The sequence below is a fragment of the Lethenteron reissneri genome, chromosome 29, assembly GCF_015708825.2.
Source record: "Lethenteron reissneri isolate LAM-NWPU_2019-01 chromosome 29, ASM1570882v1, whole genome shotgun sequence".
Taxonomy (NCBI): Eukaryota; Metazoa; Chordata; class Hyperoartia; order Petromyzontiformes; family Petromyzontidae; genus Lethenteron; species Lethenteron reissneri.
Window position 1 is genome coordinate 3,681,940 of NC_083807.1, and position 20,958 is coordinate 3,702,897.

A 20,958-nucleotide genomic window follows, 5' to 3' on the forward strand; every position below is an offset into this window, starting at 1 on the left:
TTCGCACCGTACGTACCCAACTTCGTTAATGGGACAGCCCTCATGTCAGTTGACTGCTGGATGAGGGACGCCCCACATCATGTTGGTCATAGAAGTTGTTTTGACCAGCTTTCACCTTCCTGGTCAGTGCATGTTGGTGAAGAGCGAGGAGCATAGATGCGGGAACATAGAAAATATGGATGATGAAAATCGATCTACTACAATGACCTCTGCTTCCAACTACCGAGACTGTAACCATATCACCTGGAATGTACTCGATCTTGTGCGATCACTAAAGCGAAGCAAAATTGAGTCTGGATGGAGCTCAGATGGGTGACCACCAATCATAGCAGGTGTTACAGACTGCTAGGGCTATGTATCATGCAATAAAATGCAATATAACACAGTGTATATGTGTATCAAATGTCAATGCCACTGTGTGGTTTTCAGAAAAGAAAGAAAACACCCCACTGGCTCGTGTGTGTACATTCGGTCTCATTCTCTGCAGAATCGAAGTGATGCTCAGTGTATCCACCGCTGGCAAAAGGTCCTGAACCCGGCTCTGGTGAAGGGCCCATGGACTAAGGAGGAGGATCAGAAGGTATAAGATGTTGCGACTTTACCAGCAAGCAGTTCAGCAAAATGGAGAAAAATAAAGGCTCTGTCGGAAAGCATGTCAGCCTACCCTGTATGCTTTCATAATTTCAAGTTAAATTCTCGGCTCGATGCGCAGTGCTTGTCGCGGTAGATTAATTGGACAAGGTAATGGGATGGCTCTTACTTCTATACTTTCCAGCCCTTTGTAATTCACTGGTGGATGAAAGCCTCCCCGCATTCTCAGTCATGGGAAGTGTGCTAATCATTGTTGGTTGTTAAAGGAAGCGGGCCCAGGGCTAGTTCTTATATCACTCGCCATTCATATTAGTTGTGGTCAGGAATCAAACTAAGGTTGCCAGGTTCATCGCGCATTACCCTGACTACTGTGCCACTTGCCCCACCCAATGCGTACTTGGTACAGTGTGTAAACTGCAGCACTGAGGAGGTGCTCACTAACGGTGCAGTCATGTCTTGATTCGCCGGGATGGTGTTGTTGAGTAGGGGTGGCCTATAAAAAAATATAATTGCCAATGAAAACATTTAAATTGCGCCATAAAAAAATATTTGTTGTTTACCTAAGTATAATAGTACCAAAGACATAGAATTCATTGCTCTTTTTATGGCTTCTTAAAGTCAGAGGTTTACTTGCCAACATGTTTGATCATGTGGGCACTGTAACTGATCTTCAACGAGTATGGAGCAGCTAATAATGCAACGAGCGTGGGCCTAGGTGGTGGGAATGAGCACGGTTAATTCTCAACCCGGATATTCTGATCGAGGCGTTGGCGAAACCACCACCCGCTTTGTGTGCCATGCTGGCCTTCATAGTGTGCTCGCTAACAGCGCTTGTCCCAACAGCCACGGTGGTGAGATGTTAAGTAACATGCCTAGTATACAGGAGGTCGTGGATTCGTTCCCGAACCAGACGTTTGTATATTTGGAGTTTGCATGTTCTCCCCGTGGACGTGTGGTTTTTTTCTCCAGTTTTTCCCTCCACATTTAAAATCAACATGCGTTTAGATTATTTGGCTCCTATACATTTCCACACGATAAGCCACTTATCTGAGCTATCATTTGTGGCCAAGTCACTTTTGAAAAAGAGCTATATAGCTCAGTGGGCCTTACCTGGTAAAATAAAAATAGTGTTCGTGTTATAGTGTTAGCCCTGTGGGCTAGATGGTGGACCTTTGTGTATGTGTGTGTTCGCGCAGGTCATCGAGCTGGTCATGAAGTACGGTCCCAAGCGCTGGTCACTCATCGCCAAGCAGCTCAAGGGTCGCATCGGCAAGCAGTGTCGCGAGCGCTGGCACAACCACCTCAATCCCGCGGTGAAGAAGTCGTCGTGGACCGAGGAGGAGGACCGCATCATCCATGAGGCACATAAGCAACTGGGAAACCGCTGGGCCGAGATCGCCAAGCTGCTGCCCGGGAGGTGAGAGCGACGTGGGTGAGGGCCGTGACGAAGCTCGGGCAGGGGTTTGCTCTAAAGTGTGTGTTCGGTTCATACGTTTTGCACAACACGCTATGAGCTTGTTTAGAAACCATGGGACGAGTGGCGTAACGTCGGGCATCACGGCGAGCAACACAGGAGTAACAACAAACCACTCCAGAGAAGCTATCCAGCACAACGGTGAAAACCTACACAGTAGCACAAGGTTCTTCAACTGCCTAACCGTGGGGAGAGAGTGGCCTGTGAAAGCTCTTAGAGTGACCCGCTAAAGGATATGTCTTTATGGGACGTAAAGAGATGCAGATGAGTTAGATGAAAGAGAGCCAAACAAGAGATGGAGATGAGAGAGCTGTAGACAGGAGATGGTTTCCTTAAACCCCACAGCCACTGGCGGAGCCTAAATTGCAACAGTGGTGCAGAAATAATAGATTTTTTAACTTCCATCATGATCCTGAATCGTGTAAATTCATTGCATTGTGAAGGTGGTAAATCATTACATGGCATACAATAAAATACGAGAAATTACCAGATAAAACATTTGACAAGCTGTGCACAGGGACAGATTCACATTTTGAAGTATGACCCAAGAACATTGTCTTGGCATGTTTCCCCAATTATGGCAATGGAGGTAAATATCAGCATAAATCAGACGAGAAACGAACATGCTTCAAGATGAATTTGTCGCATAGCATACAAAGTGTAGTATGCACAATTGTAGAGGTCGGGGTGCATATTTTTTGTTATCCAGTACCCATCGTAGAGAGATGTTCATTTGCATTGCGTCGAGGTAGCATTGCTTCGTAAGTGGCCTCGCGGGATTAATTAACATTAAAATTCGGCCAGCAAAGTAAAACGAACCGTGCCCAAAGGGTTTGCATCTATCAAGGGGGTCCAGCCTATTAGGTGACTGATTGCCATTCCTCCCAACCCATGTATTGGCCACCTGAAATGTGCATTATAGAAATGCAGCCTATTTTATATATATAAAGGTGGCATTTCATTAATAATTTGGAAGAGTATCATTCGCAATATATTTTTTTAAATTATCGCTTTGGAATAGTTTTGTCATTTTTCAAAGTGATATTTTCATACATTGTTTAAAATAACTTAAGGTGCTGATTAGCTCTTATTGCAATTACCAAAAAACATTGGTACTTTCATTCGTACTTCCGTCTGAAACGGTTTCACATTTTGACAATTCAGAAAACCCATAAACTAATGATGATGAATCTCACTGCACTGCTTATGAGTATAATTTCCTTGATTTGTATAATTTCGTGAGTTTGGAAATGCATAATAAAAAAAACTATCGTTTTTCAGCGTACCAGCATGAATAACACGTGTGCTTTAAAATGTGAGCCAGTGGGTGTGCGTGCACATGCTAAACTCGTTCTTCCTTTTGTATGTGCATTAGTCTGGCTTACCAGCTTGTGATAACATACAACACTAATTTTCCCTAGTTCAATCTGTAACTCCTGCCTGCTGCTCTGATCTTTGTTTACTACGACGCAGCTATCACGGGCACCAATAGTTGCCTATTAATCATTGTGTGAGAAATGGTTGATTTCAGCCTGGCGTGCCCCACTCTTACCCTCAGAACCGACAACGCCATTAAGAATCACTGGAACTCCACACTGAAGCGCAAAGTGGAGCAGGAGGGCTACCTGCAGGATCTTCCGTGGCCTCTGTGCCCTGACACCAAGTTTCAGTCCGACGCCTTCCCGGTCCTTGCACCGGACAGCCCCAGCCGCGATGAGCAGGATGTACGCACACATTCGCGTTGGGTTACATGCACGCAAAGACAAACGCCCCGACCCTATTTCCGTGTAGCCTACACAGGCTGTTCGGCGGCAAGTGCTGTTAACGAGCGCCTTATGAAGACAGGCATGGTGCACGAATAGGTAATGTGGCTTAGCACCAGGCCCATTTTGCCTGTCTTAACCGATACTGATGCTTAGACATTGTACCATGTACTTATTTAAGGCTGAGTCGAATTCGGGGTGCCCCAGGACCAGCTAAAATCTTTGCCACACATTTGCTGGGAGTGGGAATGCAGCTCAGGTCACGCAGTTCGCTAACTGCTACACTACCATTTCCCAATACTTACATGTATACAAATAGACATACACACACACATACATGTGCGGGCCTCACTTTTTTTGTACAGGCCGGCAGGCCGATTTTGAAAAATAAAGTGTTTGAGTAGCGAACACACATTGGGGAGCTCGGTGCAAATCGGAGCAATATATGAAAGTAGGGTTTGACTTAAGCATGTAACTTGCTGACCTGCCGCTACTGGACATAGCTCATCGGATTCCTCTTCTAAATAAAACACCCTGATTCTTATTTACACCGGCTAAAATCAAATCAAGAAGAGCTGTGGTTTGTGTGCTTGGTTTTTTGTGTAAACAATTACCTGCTTTTAAAGATAATGCCTGCATGCAGCATTCACAGGGCCCCCCCCCCCCCCCTATTAAGATGCCAAAGTACATTAATGAAAGGGCTATTGTAGTTCAATGGATGTAATTCACATGTGGTTGTCTTGCACCTTTGTGACCAAGCTGTAAATTATGTTCTATCTGAGCTTTGCATAAAATTTTAAACATTTTAATTCATTAAGAATTTTAATGAAAATTGGAACGGAGATTGGCAGCGTTACAATAATTACCGATATTTTCCTCTTGGAGACCTTTTGTCTTTTTGTCGCTCACTCGCTCTGCATCCCTCTCTCTCCCTGTGTTTTGCTTCTCTGTAGTCTGGATGTGCAATCAACCCGGAGATGAGCACTAGGTTAAAATCGATTAAGGTAAGACAAACAGTTATAACAAAAAGTTTTAGTGGTGCATTGCTTATTTTGTTGTTGAAATGGATACCTAACTCCGAAAACATTGCCAACCACTATATAGCACGACTAAGCATTTCGATGCAGTGGTTTATTTATGATGCTTGTATCTACCCAATTGATCTTGAGGGTTTGGACAGGCATTTAAAAATTACACAATTTCTGCCGAATCTCTTGCGCGGGCAGCATTTAATTTGGAGAAAGTTCCCATCACTTTTAAATATAGTGGTTGTGGGTCATTTATGAGCATGACTTAAGCGCTTAAATGAATTTCGATATCACAAGAGTCGTTAATAGGGGTTGTATCGATTCACACTCGGGCGATTTGATGTATTGTTGCAATTTAAAATCACGATTTTACTCAAAGAAAAAAATATTTAATTACATCGTTTGTCTATTTTGGCTTGTTTGTACATTTTCACTCCATTAGTTGAAATGCAACATGAGCATATAATCTTCATACATTTCGTCATTTGTTTCCACTTTCTTCTGTCTTGTGCCAGTAGGCTCAAGTAGTGCCACATTTCTAGCACCAATCTCTTGTCTCGTCGTGAAGCCGTTCTCTGTTAGGTCTTCCTTTCCGGTTCCTTCCATTTTTCCAAACAACACGCTTTTAATTTAATTGTTGTCCATCCTATTGTCCATCTTACTATCGTCCATCCGGAAAAGAAAAAAACTACATGCAGCAAAGAAACCGAAAGCATCGGGTTCGATGCATGTATTGATAGCCTTAAGAATTTATGTTAATCGATGCGACATACGTCCGTAGCTGCTACAGTCCAATAACAACAGGTGGTGTGCCTTTGATGAAGCCCACACACACGATTAACCTGCAAAGGCAAAGATTAAAACCATGAAGTCCGATTAGCACAGTTGGCTTCGAACTGTGCGAAAAAAGTTAAACATACATACGTAAATCCTCGTACTCCACCGCTTGCAGATTTGCACGATAAAACAGGAGCGCGGATGACTTTTTACGAAACTCCTCGTTGCATTTCTAACTTGATTTGAAGATTTCATGACTGCAGGAATCCACACTCTTTGGTTCTTTTGGTAAAGTCATGTAGGTAGAAAAATTAAATAAAACAAAAAATAATATATCATGACATTTCGATCGCAACACAAGCAGTCGTCCTCAGGCAGAAAAAATATAATCCAGCAGTGGCAAGCGGTTGCCCATCGCCACACAAATAACCTCTTGTTGTTACAGCTCTCTCGCTGGTTCAGCAGTTCCACTGCTGGATTAGATTTTTTTTGCCTGAGGACGACCGCTTGTATTGCGATTGAAACGTCGTGATACATTATTTCTTATTTTATTTTTCTACCTACATGACTTTACCGAAAGAACCAAAGAGTATGCATTTCTAACGTGTACCGACCGACCGCCCGCCCGCCTGCGGTCTCTACAGGCCACTCAGGATGCACCAGTCAAGGAACAGCGAACACAGGCCTTAAGAATTAGAATTTCCTCCGAGCAACGTGTCGCAGACTCGCAGACCGTAAGCGTTCTTGCAATACTTGACCTCGTGCGTGATTGCGTTGAATCAGAGGAAGGTGCTTCTGGCGCATTGCCTGGGCTAGGCTGGACTAAGCTGCTTGCAGTGCTTGCGTTTGCCATCGCTGCCTTGTTCATTCTCAAAAGCTTATGCTGTGCATTTAAACGTGTTATCTGCATCATTCCTTTGGCCGGCTTCGTGATTGAGATAATGTTACAAATATGATTTGCCCCCGCCCCCCCCCCCCCTTGCGATTCAGTGAACTATCACAACATAAAATTGAAATAGTCGCTTCTATAAGCGTATTCAATTGGTTAGCCGTGACAATTGTTTATTTTGCTAAACAAGAATCCATTTAGATTTAGTATCTCATTCTTGCGAGTAGGGGGTGTAACGACTTGCCCGTCACACTTCAATTAATTGTCACTTTCCCGAAACACAAGTCCATTCAAGAATTTATTAAATTTTTTACAGTGTCAATATAGTGGCTTCTAATGGCTGGATAGGTCGTGTGAACACTTTACATACATCGTGTATTAAAAAATGTATATTAGATTCTTATATGCGCAACACGATGCACGTGTCGTTTAGCTTGAGCACCGATGTGAATTGAAAAATTGCTGCATTGTTACGCCCCATGAAAGATGTGTTTTTTATTCTTCATCCTTCAATTGGCTGGCCACTTTAGGGTGTATGACATCTTATGCTCCAGAACGAAAGCAAAATATTGAAAAACATGGTTTTAAAGAGCGTCTTAATGCAAGCACATCTCAAGACTGCAAAACGCTTGGCAAATTGTGCAACATGGGAGAAATGGAACCATCTGAATTCCTATTCATTTATATTTTTGGAAAATAAAGTATTAGGTGAATTGACGTCTCACAAAACGTTAATTAAAATCACATCAGATGGGCTATTAAAGTTAAGACATGCGGATCGGAACATCTGTGGCATAATTTGGTAAAATTGAAAATCAGCGAATAGCTTTCCATGTGCTCTGCCATCTGCTGGATTGCTTGTGTTGTTGGGGAAGTGTGCTTCATGCTGCATGTCATTGTTATCTCCATATATATAAAAGGCCAAGTTGTGAATATGTGTGTCTGTTCAAAGTGTTTTGCGTACTTCCCGACGTGCAACAAACTTGAAATTTGCCATGTGGGTACTGTCCAGACTGTACACCATGCAAACATTATTAAAATACACTTTTGTGGGTTTTTTGGGCGAGGGAACTCCATAATGCATGTATTTTTTGCACGGCAAGTGAGCAGTGACATCAAATATGTCATGTGACTGGAGCATGTGGATGGGTAACGCATTGTAGTGTAGTGGTTAGCGCGCCGCGCTACGAACCCGCGACCCGAGTTCGATTCCCGCTCACGGCCACCACCGGTGACGATTATTTGAATCGGTCCTGGGCTTCCCCTAGGTCGACTCAGCCTCAAACGAGTAACTGGTGTGGTGTGTGAACATCGCCACTGGGGAGACAAAGGCGGCCGGGCATGGTGAATCCAAGTCCCGGGCGAAGCCGGGTAGTAAAGCTAGTACCGAATAAATGAAACTGATAGGTGCACACTAACAGCACTTGCTCCAACGGGCTGGATAGGCTGACTTGGTTGGATCTTTATCTTTTTTGTAGACTGAGAACACAGGTGTTGTGGAGGTGGTCGACCTCATCGACTGGAGTGGCGGTGCCGCCATCGCCAACTTCAAAGACGCCGTGAGGCCTCTCGGTGGGGGCAGCCCCCGGTGCGATCACACTCAGAATTGGCCTGTCCACCAGGCCGGGGGAGTTAGCGCCGAGGCCACCACTCCGATCAAGTACCTGGCCGTGGCCCAGCTCTCGCCGCTCAAGAATGTGCCGGAGTTTGCCGAGACGCTGCAAATGATCGATTCGGTAAATATTGTGCCAGATTGTGCAGCTGTGCGGCAACATGTTCTTGTCGTTGGCGGCCGGGTAAAGGCTTTTCCACTTTTTCTTCCATTCCTTTCCCCAGTTGCTACTGCTGTTCAATTAAAATCTCAAAACGCATTCATATGGCCATCTCCTCCACTGTTTTCATCTACTTTTTTTGTCTTGGTTTCCACTCCGTAGTTTTGTCGCTCATCTCTCTCGAGTCATTCTCACGATGTGCCCTGCACTGACTGCAGTTCTTTTTATTGTTTCTGCATTCCTCAACCTAAATCTCATAAATTTACGAGGAAGTGTAGACCTTTTTAATTTAAAATACCTTGAAATTCAACTTTGGGAAATTTTATAGCACTTGTCACTGGCTAAAGCTACTGCATCATTTTCTCTGGGGGGGGGGCGGGGCGGGGGAAAATTGGATGGCTTCATGAACGAATCTTTGTTTTTTTGTTTGCTTTATTTTTATTTCTACGTTATTTTACCGAAACAACCAAAGAATATGTATCATCATTGCCTGTTTAAGAATAATGTTTTGTCATATGTATGCTGCTACGCTTTTTTCAATGAGAGCTGCATTATGTCAATCTTGTTATTTGGCGTATGGTTTCGCACAATTCCTTGTCTGGAATTGTATTATCAATATTAAAATTCGTATTAAAAAGTGCAGGATAGTATGGTTTGTTATTTGCATTTCTAGTCATGTTTAATTTATGGTAATTCACTTAGCTTGTATCTCAGTGATTTCAAAGGACATATTCTAAATAATAAAAATATCCCTTTGCCTTTGGATGTAATTATATCCAGTTTTATTTTAACTATTTAACTACAACCATGGTCCTCATGTGATTTGGAAAACAAAGTAATATTCTTGTTAATGTACCGTGTGATTGTTAAACAAAAGTAATTATCTTTGTAATGTTCCATTTTTGTATCGGAGCATTGGCAAAGTTATAAACACATGACCTGAGCTAGATTCACTCTGTTGTAGTCAACATTGCTAGTTATGTGGATGAGCTGGTGCCTGTCATAACATTGATTTTCCATTATTTTTTTACAAAAAGCAAATAATATACTCGTAAAAAGTTTAGGCAAACAGGGTGAAGAAAACTGCACAGACAAGACGACAGAAAAACGTGAAATTAAATTAACTAGGCTAAATAAAAAATGAACAGAATACATTAAGTCCGATCGTGACCCGAAATCATGACAGTTCGTTTTGTCACTTGGACATGTGAACCATTACTTCCTAATGATCATCGCCCAATGCTCGTTGGACTTGCAACGCTCACTGTCACGGCGTCACGCAAATCGAGATGCCCGTTTCACGAATCGGTAGGAACTCACGTGTGCTTCTCGTCCCCTTGCCGCGTGACCTCAGACCATGCTGCACGATGACAGCTCGTGGAGCGATAGCCTCATGCTGGAGATCCTGGGTGATTCTGCGGTGGCGCGGCAATGCCCTGCCCTGACGCCTTGTGTCGCCCCCCACCGGTACGGGCCCAGCTCGTCCAAAGTCTTCTCCCTGCACTGCCCGAGCAGCAGCGTTAGCAGCGGCAGCACGAGTGGCATCGGCAGCACAAGCGGCATCAGCAGCACGGACACCAGCGAAGTGGCGGAGCGCACGTGCCACGGCGACGGCGGCCAACGTAGCTCTCTCGGCACGAGCGGCCTAGCCGTGGCCATCGGCTGCGGCCAAGGCAAAGCCGACCCGATCGCGTCGTCGGCTACGACCGCCCGCTTGACCAGCCAGCCCGCAATCCTGCGTAGGGGGCGGGACACGACGCCGCGTGGCGAAGCCACGGAGGGCGCGAGCTCGCTCAGCTTTGGCAGCCTGGATCTGAGCAGGACACCGCCGAAATCGAATCGTCTGCACACCCTGCCCTTCTCTCCATCACAGGTGATGTACAATGCTCGGTTTGGCTCAAATTAAGATTTACATCGTGTGGACATGAATCCCGTGAGACACACCCACCTTAGTGGCAATAATGACCCTGCAGGAAGCAGTCGTGCTTCCTTACAGGGTCTATTTGACCTAGGTCTGCAGATTATGAGTTACGTATCCTGAAAATAACAATACGGTTCTGAAAAATAATTGCCCTGACATCCTAAAGTGGGATTCTCTTAAAATGTCTTGATTGGTGAGCCTTTTCCAGGAAAACAAATACATGCATTGACAATTTTGCATTGCTTTGATGTAATGATTTTTGATGACGTTTCTATTCATTATCAATCAATGTATTGACTGTGGCTGCTATTCGGAGTCAATTTCATTCCAGGTGTCGAGGTTGTGTTTGGGTAATGTAAAAAACTAATTCAAACATCCACCAAAAAGTTAAGAAGGGCCCAGCTGAAGCAGCCAAAGTGGTGTTCGGGAGTAGGTTTCGGGTTGGTAGGCATGCTAATACTTTTAGCTGGTTTGCTCGGCTACCGCCAGTGCTTGGTTGGCTAATGTTCTTTACATTTCATTTCTGGTGTGCCCTTTGCCTTGCAGAATGCTACATTGATGTTATGGCGTTGTGGATTTTTCCGTGCAGTTCTTGAACACGGCGGAGCGGGAGAAGCTACAGATGGAAACGCCGTCCCTTACATCGACGCCCGTCTCTCGCCAGAAGCTCACGGTCGGGACGCCACTGCAGAGAGAGTGCACGCCTGGCCATACCAAGCAAAACGGGTGCGCACGATCACACCTGAATTCACCTATGACCATGTACTAACGAGACGGGCGATTTGGAGAGTAAAAATAGGGTTACACCACAGTTGGTTGATTGGGACAGCGTTGTGTGTGGTAAGGTAACTTGTGGGTACACTCGCACCTCTTATAAAACATCTGGCCATCGTGGAAGAGTCGGCCAAAAATACCTTCTCGAGACGCTCTCGTAAGTTTCCTCAGTGGAGGCCCTTTTCCGCCAGCAATGGTCTGAGCAAGCTTCAGGGCTGTCTACCTCTTAAATATTCACTTGAACTTACAGGTTTAGTGGCAGTAATACAGTTTGTTCCTCTATTGAAGGAACGAAACAGGATGATTTCTCCTCAAATCTGGCTGTCGCCTGATGAAGCTAGTTGTAATTGCTGGCTAAACGTCATACTTCAGATTGTAAATGTTGTGGCTTTGCTATCCAACACACCGATCTGCTGTACTAGTAACGAATTAGCATCTTCTGTTTATATGACAAACCTTACTAATTGGCTGTGTCGGGTGGTGGCGGCGGGTTTAACAACACATTTACGCGATCTAAACCCAAAAAACCTGTATTATGAGTCATACAGTTTGTTGCGATTGACTGTTATGCGAGCCTCTTTGCCTGCCCCGTCGGCCCCTGCGCTCACCACTTTCTCTGCCGCCGTCGCTCAATGGGGCGCACAGGTTCAGGACACCCAACATCCGATGCTCACTAATGGAGACTACCCCAAGGACACCCACGCCATTCAAAAACGCTCTGGCGGCACAAGAGGTGAAATACGGACCTCTCAAGGGACTGGTGAGCGATAGCAAGACCCTGTACTTAATTTACCTCGTGATCCAGAAGTTGCTTTTTACCACGACACGACCATGCTGTTGTGAATAAATCGTGTAGATTTACATCAAAATGTTGATGAAATATTTATTTTTGGAAATCTGCCATTCCCTTCTTGTGAGTTTATCTGTAAAACAGCTTGGATAATGACAAACAGCAGGTGTCTTTTGATCCTTGTGTAACTAATATGTAATCTTGCAGAATATTAAAAAGTGTTAAACAGGTTTTGAGATCTTATAATGGCTGTGAATACAAACATGGCAATGCCATTAGTGTTTTGTGAGCTTTTTGTTTCATGCTGGAGATTATCCGAAGCTACAGCTTGCCTTGGAATAACAAACTCCTGGTGGCATGAATTATATTTCTGATTGCAAAGCTGTAATGCCGGCCACATTTTCATATTGAAGTGTCAGAAGGTCCTAAATTAACTGACCTTTGAACATTTTAGCATAGATGTAACCACAATCAGTAATCAGGTATAAATATAAATCACAGTTGGATGGGTGCGGTGGTTGAAGCAATGGATGAATCATTTAAAATAGTCATTTGCATTCCCTTTGTTAATTCACTGCTGGATGAATGCCCCCTCTGTTTTGTGTCGGTCATGGGGGTTGTTTGACCATATACTTCCATGGTGATCAGTTCAAGTTTGTGAACGGAGCAGCCAAGGATGCATACATGTACTGTTTTAAGGCTGTCTTGCACTATGAACCCGTCAACCCTGAGTGTGATTGCTGAACATGGCTACATAGGTGGCGAGTGATATTAAAACCTGTCTTGGCCACCCGTTCATCTCATGATCAACACCGCTTGCGGGAAGGCCTTCATCCAGCAGGAGATTGAAAACGATACTGTAAATTAATTAAAGATGTAGTTATGGCTAGATCGACAGATGGGGAGTGGTGGGTGAGTATTGTGCTTCACCTATTTGTTTTTACCCCAAGGTACCACCACCCTTTAATTACAACAGCAGAATTGAGACTGATGGTTTGAGAAGCGCTGTGAGTAGACGGTCCAAAACCGCTTCAGTTTGGAGTGGCATTTTGTTCTTGGCATTGCATAATATTTTTTTCAATGCTTCAGCCAAAAACCACACGCTCTCAACTAATTGGAGTGGTGATAATTGGCGCGAATGCCATTGTGTGCCCCCAGCCGCGGACCCCCTCCCATCTTGAGGAGGACCTCAGGGACGTGCTCCGGACCGTGTCGGCATCCCACGATGGCTTCACAGACGACTCGGAGCACTCGCCGTCCCCCGCCAACAGACCCAGGCCCGAGGTTGGCACTCGCTCGCCCGTCTTTGCAAGCACCACCCCCCTCTCCCCTGTGAAATGAAGTCGTGTGTGTGCCAGCTCACGCCTGGTGTTGTCGTGTTGACACGTGCTTTCGTAATTGTTTAAATGAGATTTACGACTGTACTGCATCTTGTCATGTCCCCCCTCCTGTTGCCTTCACGTGTCGCTTCGGGCTAAATGAAAACCTACATTTGCACCAGAAATATACATGAGCCAGTGCCTTGTCTGCCCATTTTAGCGCTTGCAGCATCAGGTGTGGCCAATCCAGCTAATTGAATGATTGATAGCTCTTCCTCGCAAGTCACATTAAACGTATCGCCCACGTCCGATGAGAGTTTACACACGCGCAGGTAAAATCATGGCTGGCTGGATATATTAATCAAAATAGACTTAAATTCGTCCCTTGTTGCGTACAGCATTTACCATCGCAGGGGGTGCATCAGTTGTGATTCAGTGTTTGCATTATTTGGGAGATTTTATTAAAATCTAACATTCTCTTATACGGATAGGTATTATCTCGTTGTAAAAAAGGAGTGCATGCTTTATTAAATATATTTAATAACATCAATTCTCAATATGTTCATATGATAAAAAAAATGTTGAAAAAAAAAACACAGTTGTGATTTTGCACAGTGCACTAATGTATGCAAGTTGCCATGATCTGGGTCATTGGCAAGGCTTCAAAGCTCAGGGATTTGCATCGTCAGTTAAGGGATTTTAAGAGTAAGAAGAGCTTTTTGAAATGAGCAACATGGGATTTTTTTTCAAATGCCATCTGTTATCCTTCGTGGAGTGAGAGCACATATTAATTAAAACGGTTTTGTGTGTGTGTACATGTTTTATTGTACTCTTATTTCCTTCTTCCTTGCAGGCAAGGATGATGATGGGCTCTCCAGCCAAGAAGGCTCGCAAGTCACTTGTGCTAGACGTTTGGAGCAGCGACAATCTGAACACCAAGCTCTTCCCTTGCGAGCCATCGGTTTCTCCCGGTGGAAGCCCCGTGAGTGAAATTATCCAAGGCACGCTAGTGATTAAAATTTCATGCCAATGCACGGGCAACGGCACAATTGCTATGTGGTGTGTCCTGATCGAGAGGTCAGCTGTTTTTGACCGTGATGGCCGTTGCTATTAGCTGTGATTAAATTGGTCAGCAGCAACATCTTTATTTAGCAAGGCAATCATTTATTTGGATTTAGGTTATGCTTGAGAATAGCGGTGTATTGATTCGCCCGTCACAATCCAATGAAATGTCACGATTCAGGGTTGGGATTCAATCCAAGAATCTGGTGTTTTTTAAACATTGCAGTAAATGTAGCAGCATCTCTTGACTGGAGGGGTCACGCGAACCCATTTCATTCAATACATATGAACAAAACATCCATTCTTACACGTGCGATTTGATGCATGTACCGTGAGGTTATTAGCATTCGTATCCAAAAGGCTTTGCAAGGACAAACTGAAATAATGGATTTGGCGTGCGCATGCGGATGTGTGCACGCGTGTGTAGGGAGTGGCGGCGTAGCTGTTAACATGCTACACTTTGAACCTACTGACCTGAGTTTGATCCTCGGCCACAACCAACATCAGTGGCCATTATCCGAACTGGTCTGGGCTCTCTCCTGTAGGTTGCCTCGGCCTCAAATAATTTGAGTACCTAATGCAGTTTGTAAATATTAGTAATCAAGAGACAAAAGCAGCTTCACGTGCTACAACACCATACCCTGAATAGGTGTGCTCGCTTACAACACTTGGGCCCAACAGCTCGTAAAAGACTACATGGGGAGATATTTATATTTGCCTGCGTGTGTGTTTGCTCACGGAAGCTACGCCAGGCACGGGAGCTGCTGACGAGCTCTCTGCTCATGCGTCCCGTCACCGGCCGTGCGGAGGACTCGCTGCTGGGTCACGTGCGGACCCCCTGTGTAGCCCGGCCACTCGGGTTGCCCTCCTCCAGCGCCTATGAGGGCCGCACGCCAAGAGAGGGCAGGGGTCAAGTGAGTGCCGGCTTGTTTTGTATAATTTTCCCTGTCCATGCATTTAAACTTCCCATGTATGTATGTATGCGTAAAGTCACTTTGCTATGTCATTGAATTTTCCCCTAATCCCAGACGACATCCATCTTTGAAAACACAGGGTTATCGTGAAAGCTTTCTTTGATACAAAAAGTGAAAATGCAAAGTTTACTCATTGTCATTATTATTGGTAATAAGTAGTTTAAAGCAAAGCTCAAAAGTGAATACTATCTCAGCTACGGGCTGAAAGCCAGAAACTAAGGCTTTTCTGTCTCATTACCCAAGTCAACTTTGGCTCCGTAAATAAAATGTGTATTATTCTCCGCCGCCCATACAGATTGACGCTATATAAATACAAAGTGTATTGTGGAGTATTTTTCTCGCCTTTGTTTCAATATATCACCTTTGGGCTAATTTCAATTTAACTGTGCCTCACCTGGAAGGAGTGGCCTGTTACAGATATGCCTCTTACTTGAGGATCAACAAGTAGAAACATGAGAATGGAAGGCATTCTGTGATGTGTTTTAGGGTTGTTACTGCGTGTTGACTGGCGGCATGGTGTCTGAAGTTCCAGTCTACATGCTGGGAATTTCTTCAGGAACTGAAATGAGCAGCTCACTTTCTCATTTGATGACATGGCGCTGCCTGCTGCTACTGGTGTGAATGCTAAAATGTGTTTCCTGTGTCTTTCGCTGCCTCCAGATGAACAGCGACTGGGAGGTGGTGGCGTTTGGCAGAACGGAAGACCAACTTTTACTGACTGAGCAAGCCAGAAAATACATGAAGCTGCTTGCCGCCAGGACGCTAATATTATAGCTACTTGTCGGGGAGCTTTTCTGGTCTATTAAGCACGGGTACAATGTTACAGTTTATAGTTCCTTGGGATGCTTTGGTCAGGTAGACGATGCCCTCTCTCAAAGTCTCCTCCCATGCGGAGTGGTGATGATGATGAAGTAAAGACCCTTCCTTCCTTACCCCACATCCTAGGGCTTTCCAACTGAAGCACGGGGTCGTCAATTCAGAGGTCGCAGGTTCATTTACCATGCTTGGCAGTTGAAACATTGGGCAAAATTCTTAAATCCACCCCCTCTACACTTTTCATCCAACAGCATAATAGGTACGCCAGTTAGTCGAATGACAGGTTGTGCGTGGTGAGGTAGCGTGTTAGTACTCCCACCTCTTCGAAGACACCCAGCCAGTGTAGAAGAGTAGGCCAAAATACTCCAATCGGTGCTCTCCCAAGGCTCCATAGAGGGGCTCTAGAGCTCCCTTAGTGGGGGCCCTTCTGCCGGCAGTGACTTGAGCACGAAATTACAGGACTTTATCTTTTACATAAAATTGCAGTTGCTTAAGTATCAATTATAAAGTTGGAATTTTACACAGTAAAGTTAGTGACTTGATAAAACTCATGGTAAATTTTCCTGGGTTTCTGTCTCCTAAGTCACACGTTGCAAAGTTTCTGTGTAACAAAGATTTGCCTTGACTTAAAGCTTTCGTGACTGCAGGAATTAATATTCTTTGGGTCTTTCGGTAAAGTCGCATTAGATGGTTAAAAAAAAATAACAAAAAACTACGACGTTTCGATCACAACACAAGCGATCGTCATTAAAGAGCTCTTTCCTCCTGATGACGATCACTTGTGTTGTGATCGAAACGTCGTAGTTTTTTGGTATTTTCTTAGAACCATCTACGTGACTTTACCCAAAGACCCAAAGTATATTTGCCTTCTATTCCGTTAAATGTATCAAAATATTCAGTGAAGTTCAGTGCTCCACATATGAACAGTTTTTTGCTTGAAATAGCTGCAATTCCTTATCTCGTCTTGGGTTTTACACATGTATATTGTGTGGATGTTTGCTAATAATGCACTAAAATATACTGTCTGTATATAGCCTTTGCAAGTGTTTGTTTCCCAATCGTAATATATAATTATGGTGCTGTAGCTTACACATAAACGTTGCTGTATATGAACCGAACGCTGCAATTTATTGTAGCAATTTTAATGCAAGAAATATTAACGTTTTCATATTCCAGTCAAATGTTTGCAACACTACAATAGCATAGCAATTTGTAATGTTATTAAAGAAAAATAAAGAGATTAATTTATTTTAAAAGATGAATGTGCCTGGGTGTTTTACTCGGTTGTGAAATGTTAGGGTGCATTGGAAATCTGCTGGGGTTTGGGTAGATGCAGAGGCTGCAAAGATACAAAAGACATTACCGAAATGTTTAAGTGGAACTCCTGTCAGTTGATTACCCATATTCAATTTCAGGCTCAAGAATGTCCTTTCACCTGTGACTGACAACCTCGCATACAAAATATATGCTCACTTTTTCTGTAAGCATCTAGTGATCCGGTCACCAATTGTATCACACTCCAGCCTTTGCCATGATAATAAAGAAATCACGTTGGCAGCAATGTATGCATTGATATGTAATATGCGATTTTGGTACAATATGTATATTTTAATATCACATTAATATCTTATACATGCTACCATTTATTCCGTGCATTAAAACATTTTAACTAAAGTTATCATGCACATAACTTTTCTAGCTCGCAAGCGCTCGCAGCGTTAGACTTGGGACTTAAATTTTAACGCGTTCCTCAACACGTTCCTTTGGAGTGGGCAGGTAGGAACTTGGTTGGACAGCGCATTTGTGCACGACAGACAAATAATCTCTGGTGGGCAGTGTGGCACCTGTTCCTACCTGTATTAGCACTGCTCTGAAGATACGATGGGTGATGTTTTGGCCAATGACCCTCTGAAGAAGTGCCATTGCCCAAAATGTCCACCTATTATATATTTTTATGCCTCTTCCTAGGGCCGTGTTGTGTTATTTGTGCACCAAATACTCACGCAGTATCCCAATTCTATTGTTGTTGGATCTAAACTTGGGCTGCTTCTGACACGAAGGCTTCCAAAAGAATATTGTGCAGGTCGTCCTGGCAATGGAGTGTCGTCCATAAAGTGTAGAAAGCAAATGCGATTTAACGAATTGCAGATCTTGGCCATTGCTCAGCTTGCAGGAAGACCCTCCCTTTGGCAAAACGCGACAGGCAACCGTTGATCTGCATTTTAACAGCTTTAGCTTAATGAGCGCGTGTGGACGGAGCTGGCCTCATTCGAACCTGACCTGTTGCATTGTTCTGACAACCAATTTAGCCAGCGGAATTGCTGAATACTGAAATTAAGCAAGTGATTTTTTTTATATAATGAAACTAACCAGGGCAACATGAACGATTGCGTGCAACGTTTGAGCCAAAGGCGAAATCGTGGGAGGTGATGTGTGCAAAATACAGCGTTCAAAATGAGACATTTTATTGTATCGACAAAGTAATAATATTTTGGTTTTTATTGTATCGATTGATGAATATATGAAATACGTGTGACTGCGTTTATGTGCAGCGCCTTGGGGTGTGGTGGCATTTAAATGTTATATAAATACAAATCGTATCGCAATATATCCACACGAATAAACGTGGTGTATGTGTTTGCGTGTACTTGAAATGCAGTGCTGTATAATGTACAAGACCAAAACAATTGTGTGCGTTATCATGTATTAATATACAGACTTATGTTCGAAAGTGTGGTGTGATCAAATACAATATGATTTGGATGTGTATACCATTTAAATGCGACCGCATGCATATCAAGGTGATGTTCAGAAACCCAGTCGTATGTATTGCATATACCCTTATCAGCGCCTATCTTATTACAGACCAATTCAGACCTTATTGGTCACCCATTGTCATTATAAAACGCAACGTTCATCCTACAAAGTCCCATCGCAAGGGAGAAATACAAACAAATAGACTAAAAAAGTGCCCTATTGAAACGGCTGTACGCCGTATGAGCATGCAAACTCAAATTTCCCTGTTCAAGAATACAGGTAAACCGTACGGGTTGACAGGTATGGTAGTGTATAGATTCCTAAATCGATACAATAAAACAAATATATATTTATACAGTACCATAAAATGTCTTTGTTTGAATACTGTATCCATTACGTATCAACCATCGGCTCCCGAATGCAAAACTACTTGTTGCTGAACGCAAACGGCAGTGAACCAGCGCCCTCTGGTATCACCACAGCACTAGAAGTGAATGCTGCTCATGTGGTGGGTAGCAGAGAGCATTACAGACTCAATACATTTCTTCGCACGAAACTATTACACTACTTTTATTTTACCAGCGTACTGGCTATCTCATATGATAGCTCAACGAAGTGTCTTATGCGGAAATGTATAGCAACCAAAATACTCGAAATGCATGATTATAGATGTGAAGAGAAAAACCGGAGGACCCGGAGAAAAATCCACGCGACCACGGGGAGAGAGGCACGCAAACCCAAAATATATGCAGGCGTCGGGGTCTACGGAATCGAACCTACGACTTCCTGTATTCCAGGCGAGGTAGTTAACATCTCGCCACCGCGCCTCCCCCCTCCACATATCTCCACGCAGCCCATGATGACGGATGCATTCAAAGTTCCGGATAGGTCAGGGCAGCGTGGAGCGGTGGTGCAGTGGTCAGCGCGCCTGCGATGTGAACCGAGAAACCGAACTGGGATTCATTTCGGGCCAGGGCTAACATCAGTGGCTGCTATCTGAACCGATTCTGAGCACCCTCATCCCTCTATCTTTGCCAACCGGCACTGACCAGAGTGGTGAAGTATGGTCAAACACCCCCCCCCCCCCATAGGACTTTTCAACAAACAGGTCTGTCGCCTCGACAGACCTGGTTTCACCTGAGGACGGCTGCTTGCGTTGTGGCCGAAACGTCGTGAGAATTATTTTATTATGTTTTATTTTTATTATTGTATTATTTCCCTTCTACGTGACTTTACCGAAAGAACCAAGAAGCAGTAGAATGACAAAGAGTCTAAGTTTAAATGGTATGAGAATCTCCAAAACACTTTAACACCGATCTAGATTTGAAGTTTTAACCAACCACGAACTAATTTATTTGGGTTCGATCATGGACAGTGGCGTGGCAAGTGGTGGGAAGTGGCCGTGGAAGTTGTTTGACCATACTTCACCACGTTTAGCCATGGCCCGGATTCGAACTCTGGTCATCGGATTGTAATTCATAGTTTAGTGTGCTCATCATTTGACCACCATTTCTCCCACGATGATATAACATCTTGGCATCGATGACACATCACTTTGTAACGTTTTAAAGTGTGTCAAAGTTGAACGTAATAATGCCGTGGTATGTAACTTCTTATCCGCCCGCCCAACGACAGTACTTTGAACCAGGCGGCCTAAGTTCAATTCCAGGCCATGGGGCCGTCCATAAATGACGTCACGCACCTGGAGGCGGGGGGGGGTCAGACATTTGTGACGATGTGTAAAGAGGGGGGGGGGGGGTTGAGAAATGTGACGTCACATCAAAATGCGCAACTTTGAATAAATATAGACAACACGTAATTAAATAGACTTTTTAATGAATGTTTTCTCCTACAACATCAGAATGCAGCGCCACATTAAATACGCACTACAATGGCAATAGTTTGAAGCGATTTGAAGCACGTTTTTTTTTTTAAATGGAAATATGGTTTTGGGGTGGGGGGGCTTTGTGACGTCATATTTGAGGGGGGGGGTCTGACTTTTTGTGACGCCGTGTGACGAGGGGGGGGTCAAAAATCGTTCAAAATCGCGTGGCGTCATTTATGGACGGCCCCCATGCAGCTAATATCGTCTGCGGGTGACATCCGCTGCCATTCCGCTCACCGCCTGAACGAGATGCGTTACCCACACACCGTGACTAGCCTGGATAAGCCTGAGAGGGCCTTCATCCAGCAGTGGATTGACAATGGGGATGAGGGGAGTGAAAGTGGCACAGTTGCCGTATTCTCCGGA

General features: G+C 44.1%; 1 protein-coding gene across 2 annotated transcripts in view; it reads left to right on the plus strand.

Moving 5' to 3' along the window:
- Positions 1 to 16,638, plus strand: part of LOC133349165 (transcriptional activator Myb-like) — a 32,304-nt gene extending 15,666 nt beyond the window's left edge. Inside the window, exons 5-17 of one of the 2 annotated variants that reach the window (XM_061562427.1) lie at positions 488 to 580; positions 1,788 to 2,008; positions 3,624 to 3,789; positions 4,782 to 4,832; positions 6,278 to 6,367; positions 8,001 to 8,258; positions 9,649 to 10,167; positions 10,805 to 10,941; positions 11,635 to 11,749; positions 12,938 to 13,063; positions 13,952 to 14,080; positions 14,904 to 15,074; positions 15,795 to 16,638. In XM_061562427.1, coding sequence (XP_061418411.1) covers positions 488 to 580; positions 1,788 to 2,008; positions 3,624 to 3,789; positions 4,782 to 4,832; positions 6,278 to 6,367; positions 8,001 to 8,258; positions 9,649 to 10,167; positions 10,805 to 10,941; positions 11,635 to 11,749; positions 12,938 to 13,063; positions 13,952 to 14,080; positions 14,904 to 15,074; positions 15,795 to 15,908 — 2,190 coding nt within the window. In that variant the 3' untranslated portion in view covers positions 15,909 to 16,638. The remainder of the gene's footprint in view (positions 1 to 487; positions 581 to 1,787; positions 2,009 to 3,623; positions 3,790 to 4,781; positions 4,833 to 6,277; positions 6,368 to 8,000; positions 8,259 to 9,648; positions 10,168 to 10,804; positions 10,942 to 11,634; positions 11,750 to 12,937; positions 13,064 to 13,951; positions 14,081 to 14,903; positions 15,075 to 15,794) is intronic. The other variant, XM_061562429.1, reaches the window with a different exon arrangement.
- Positions 16,639 to 20,958: the final 4,320 nt, after the last annotated feature.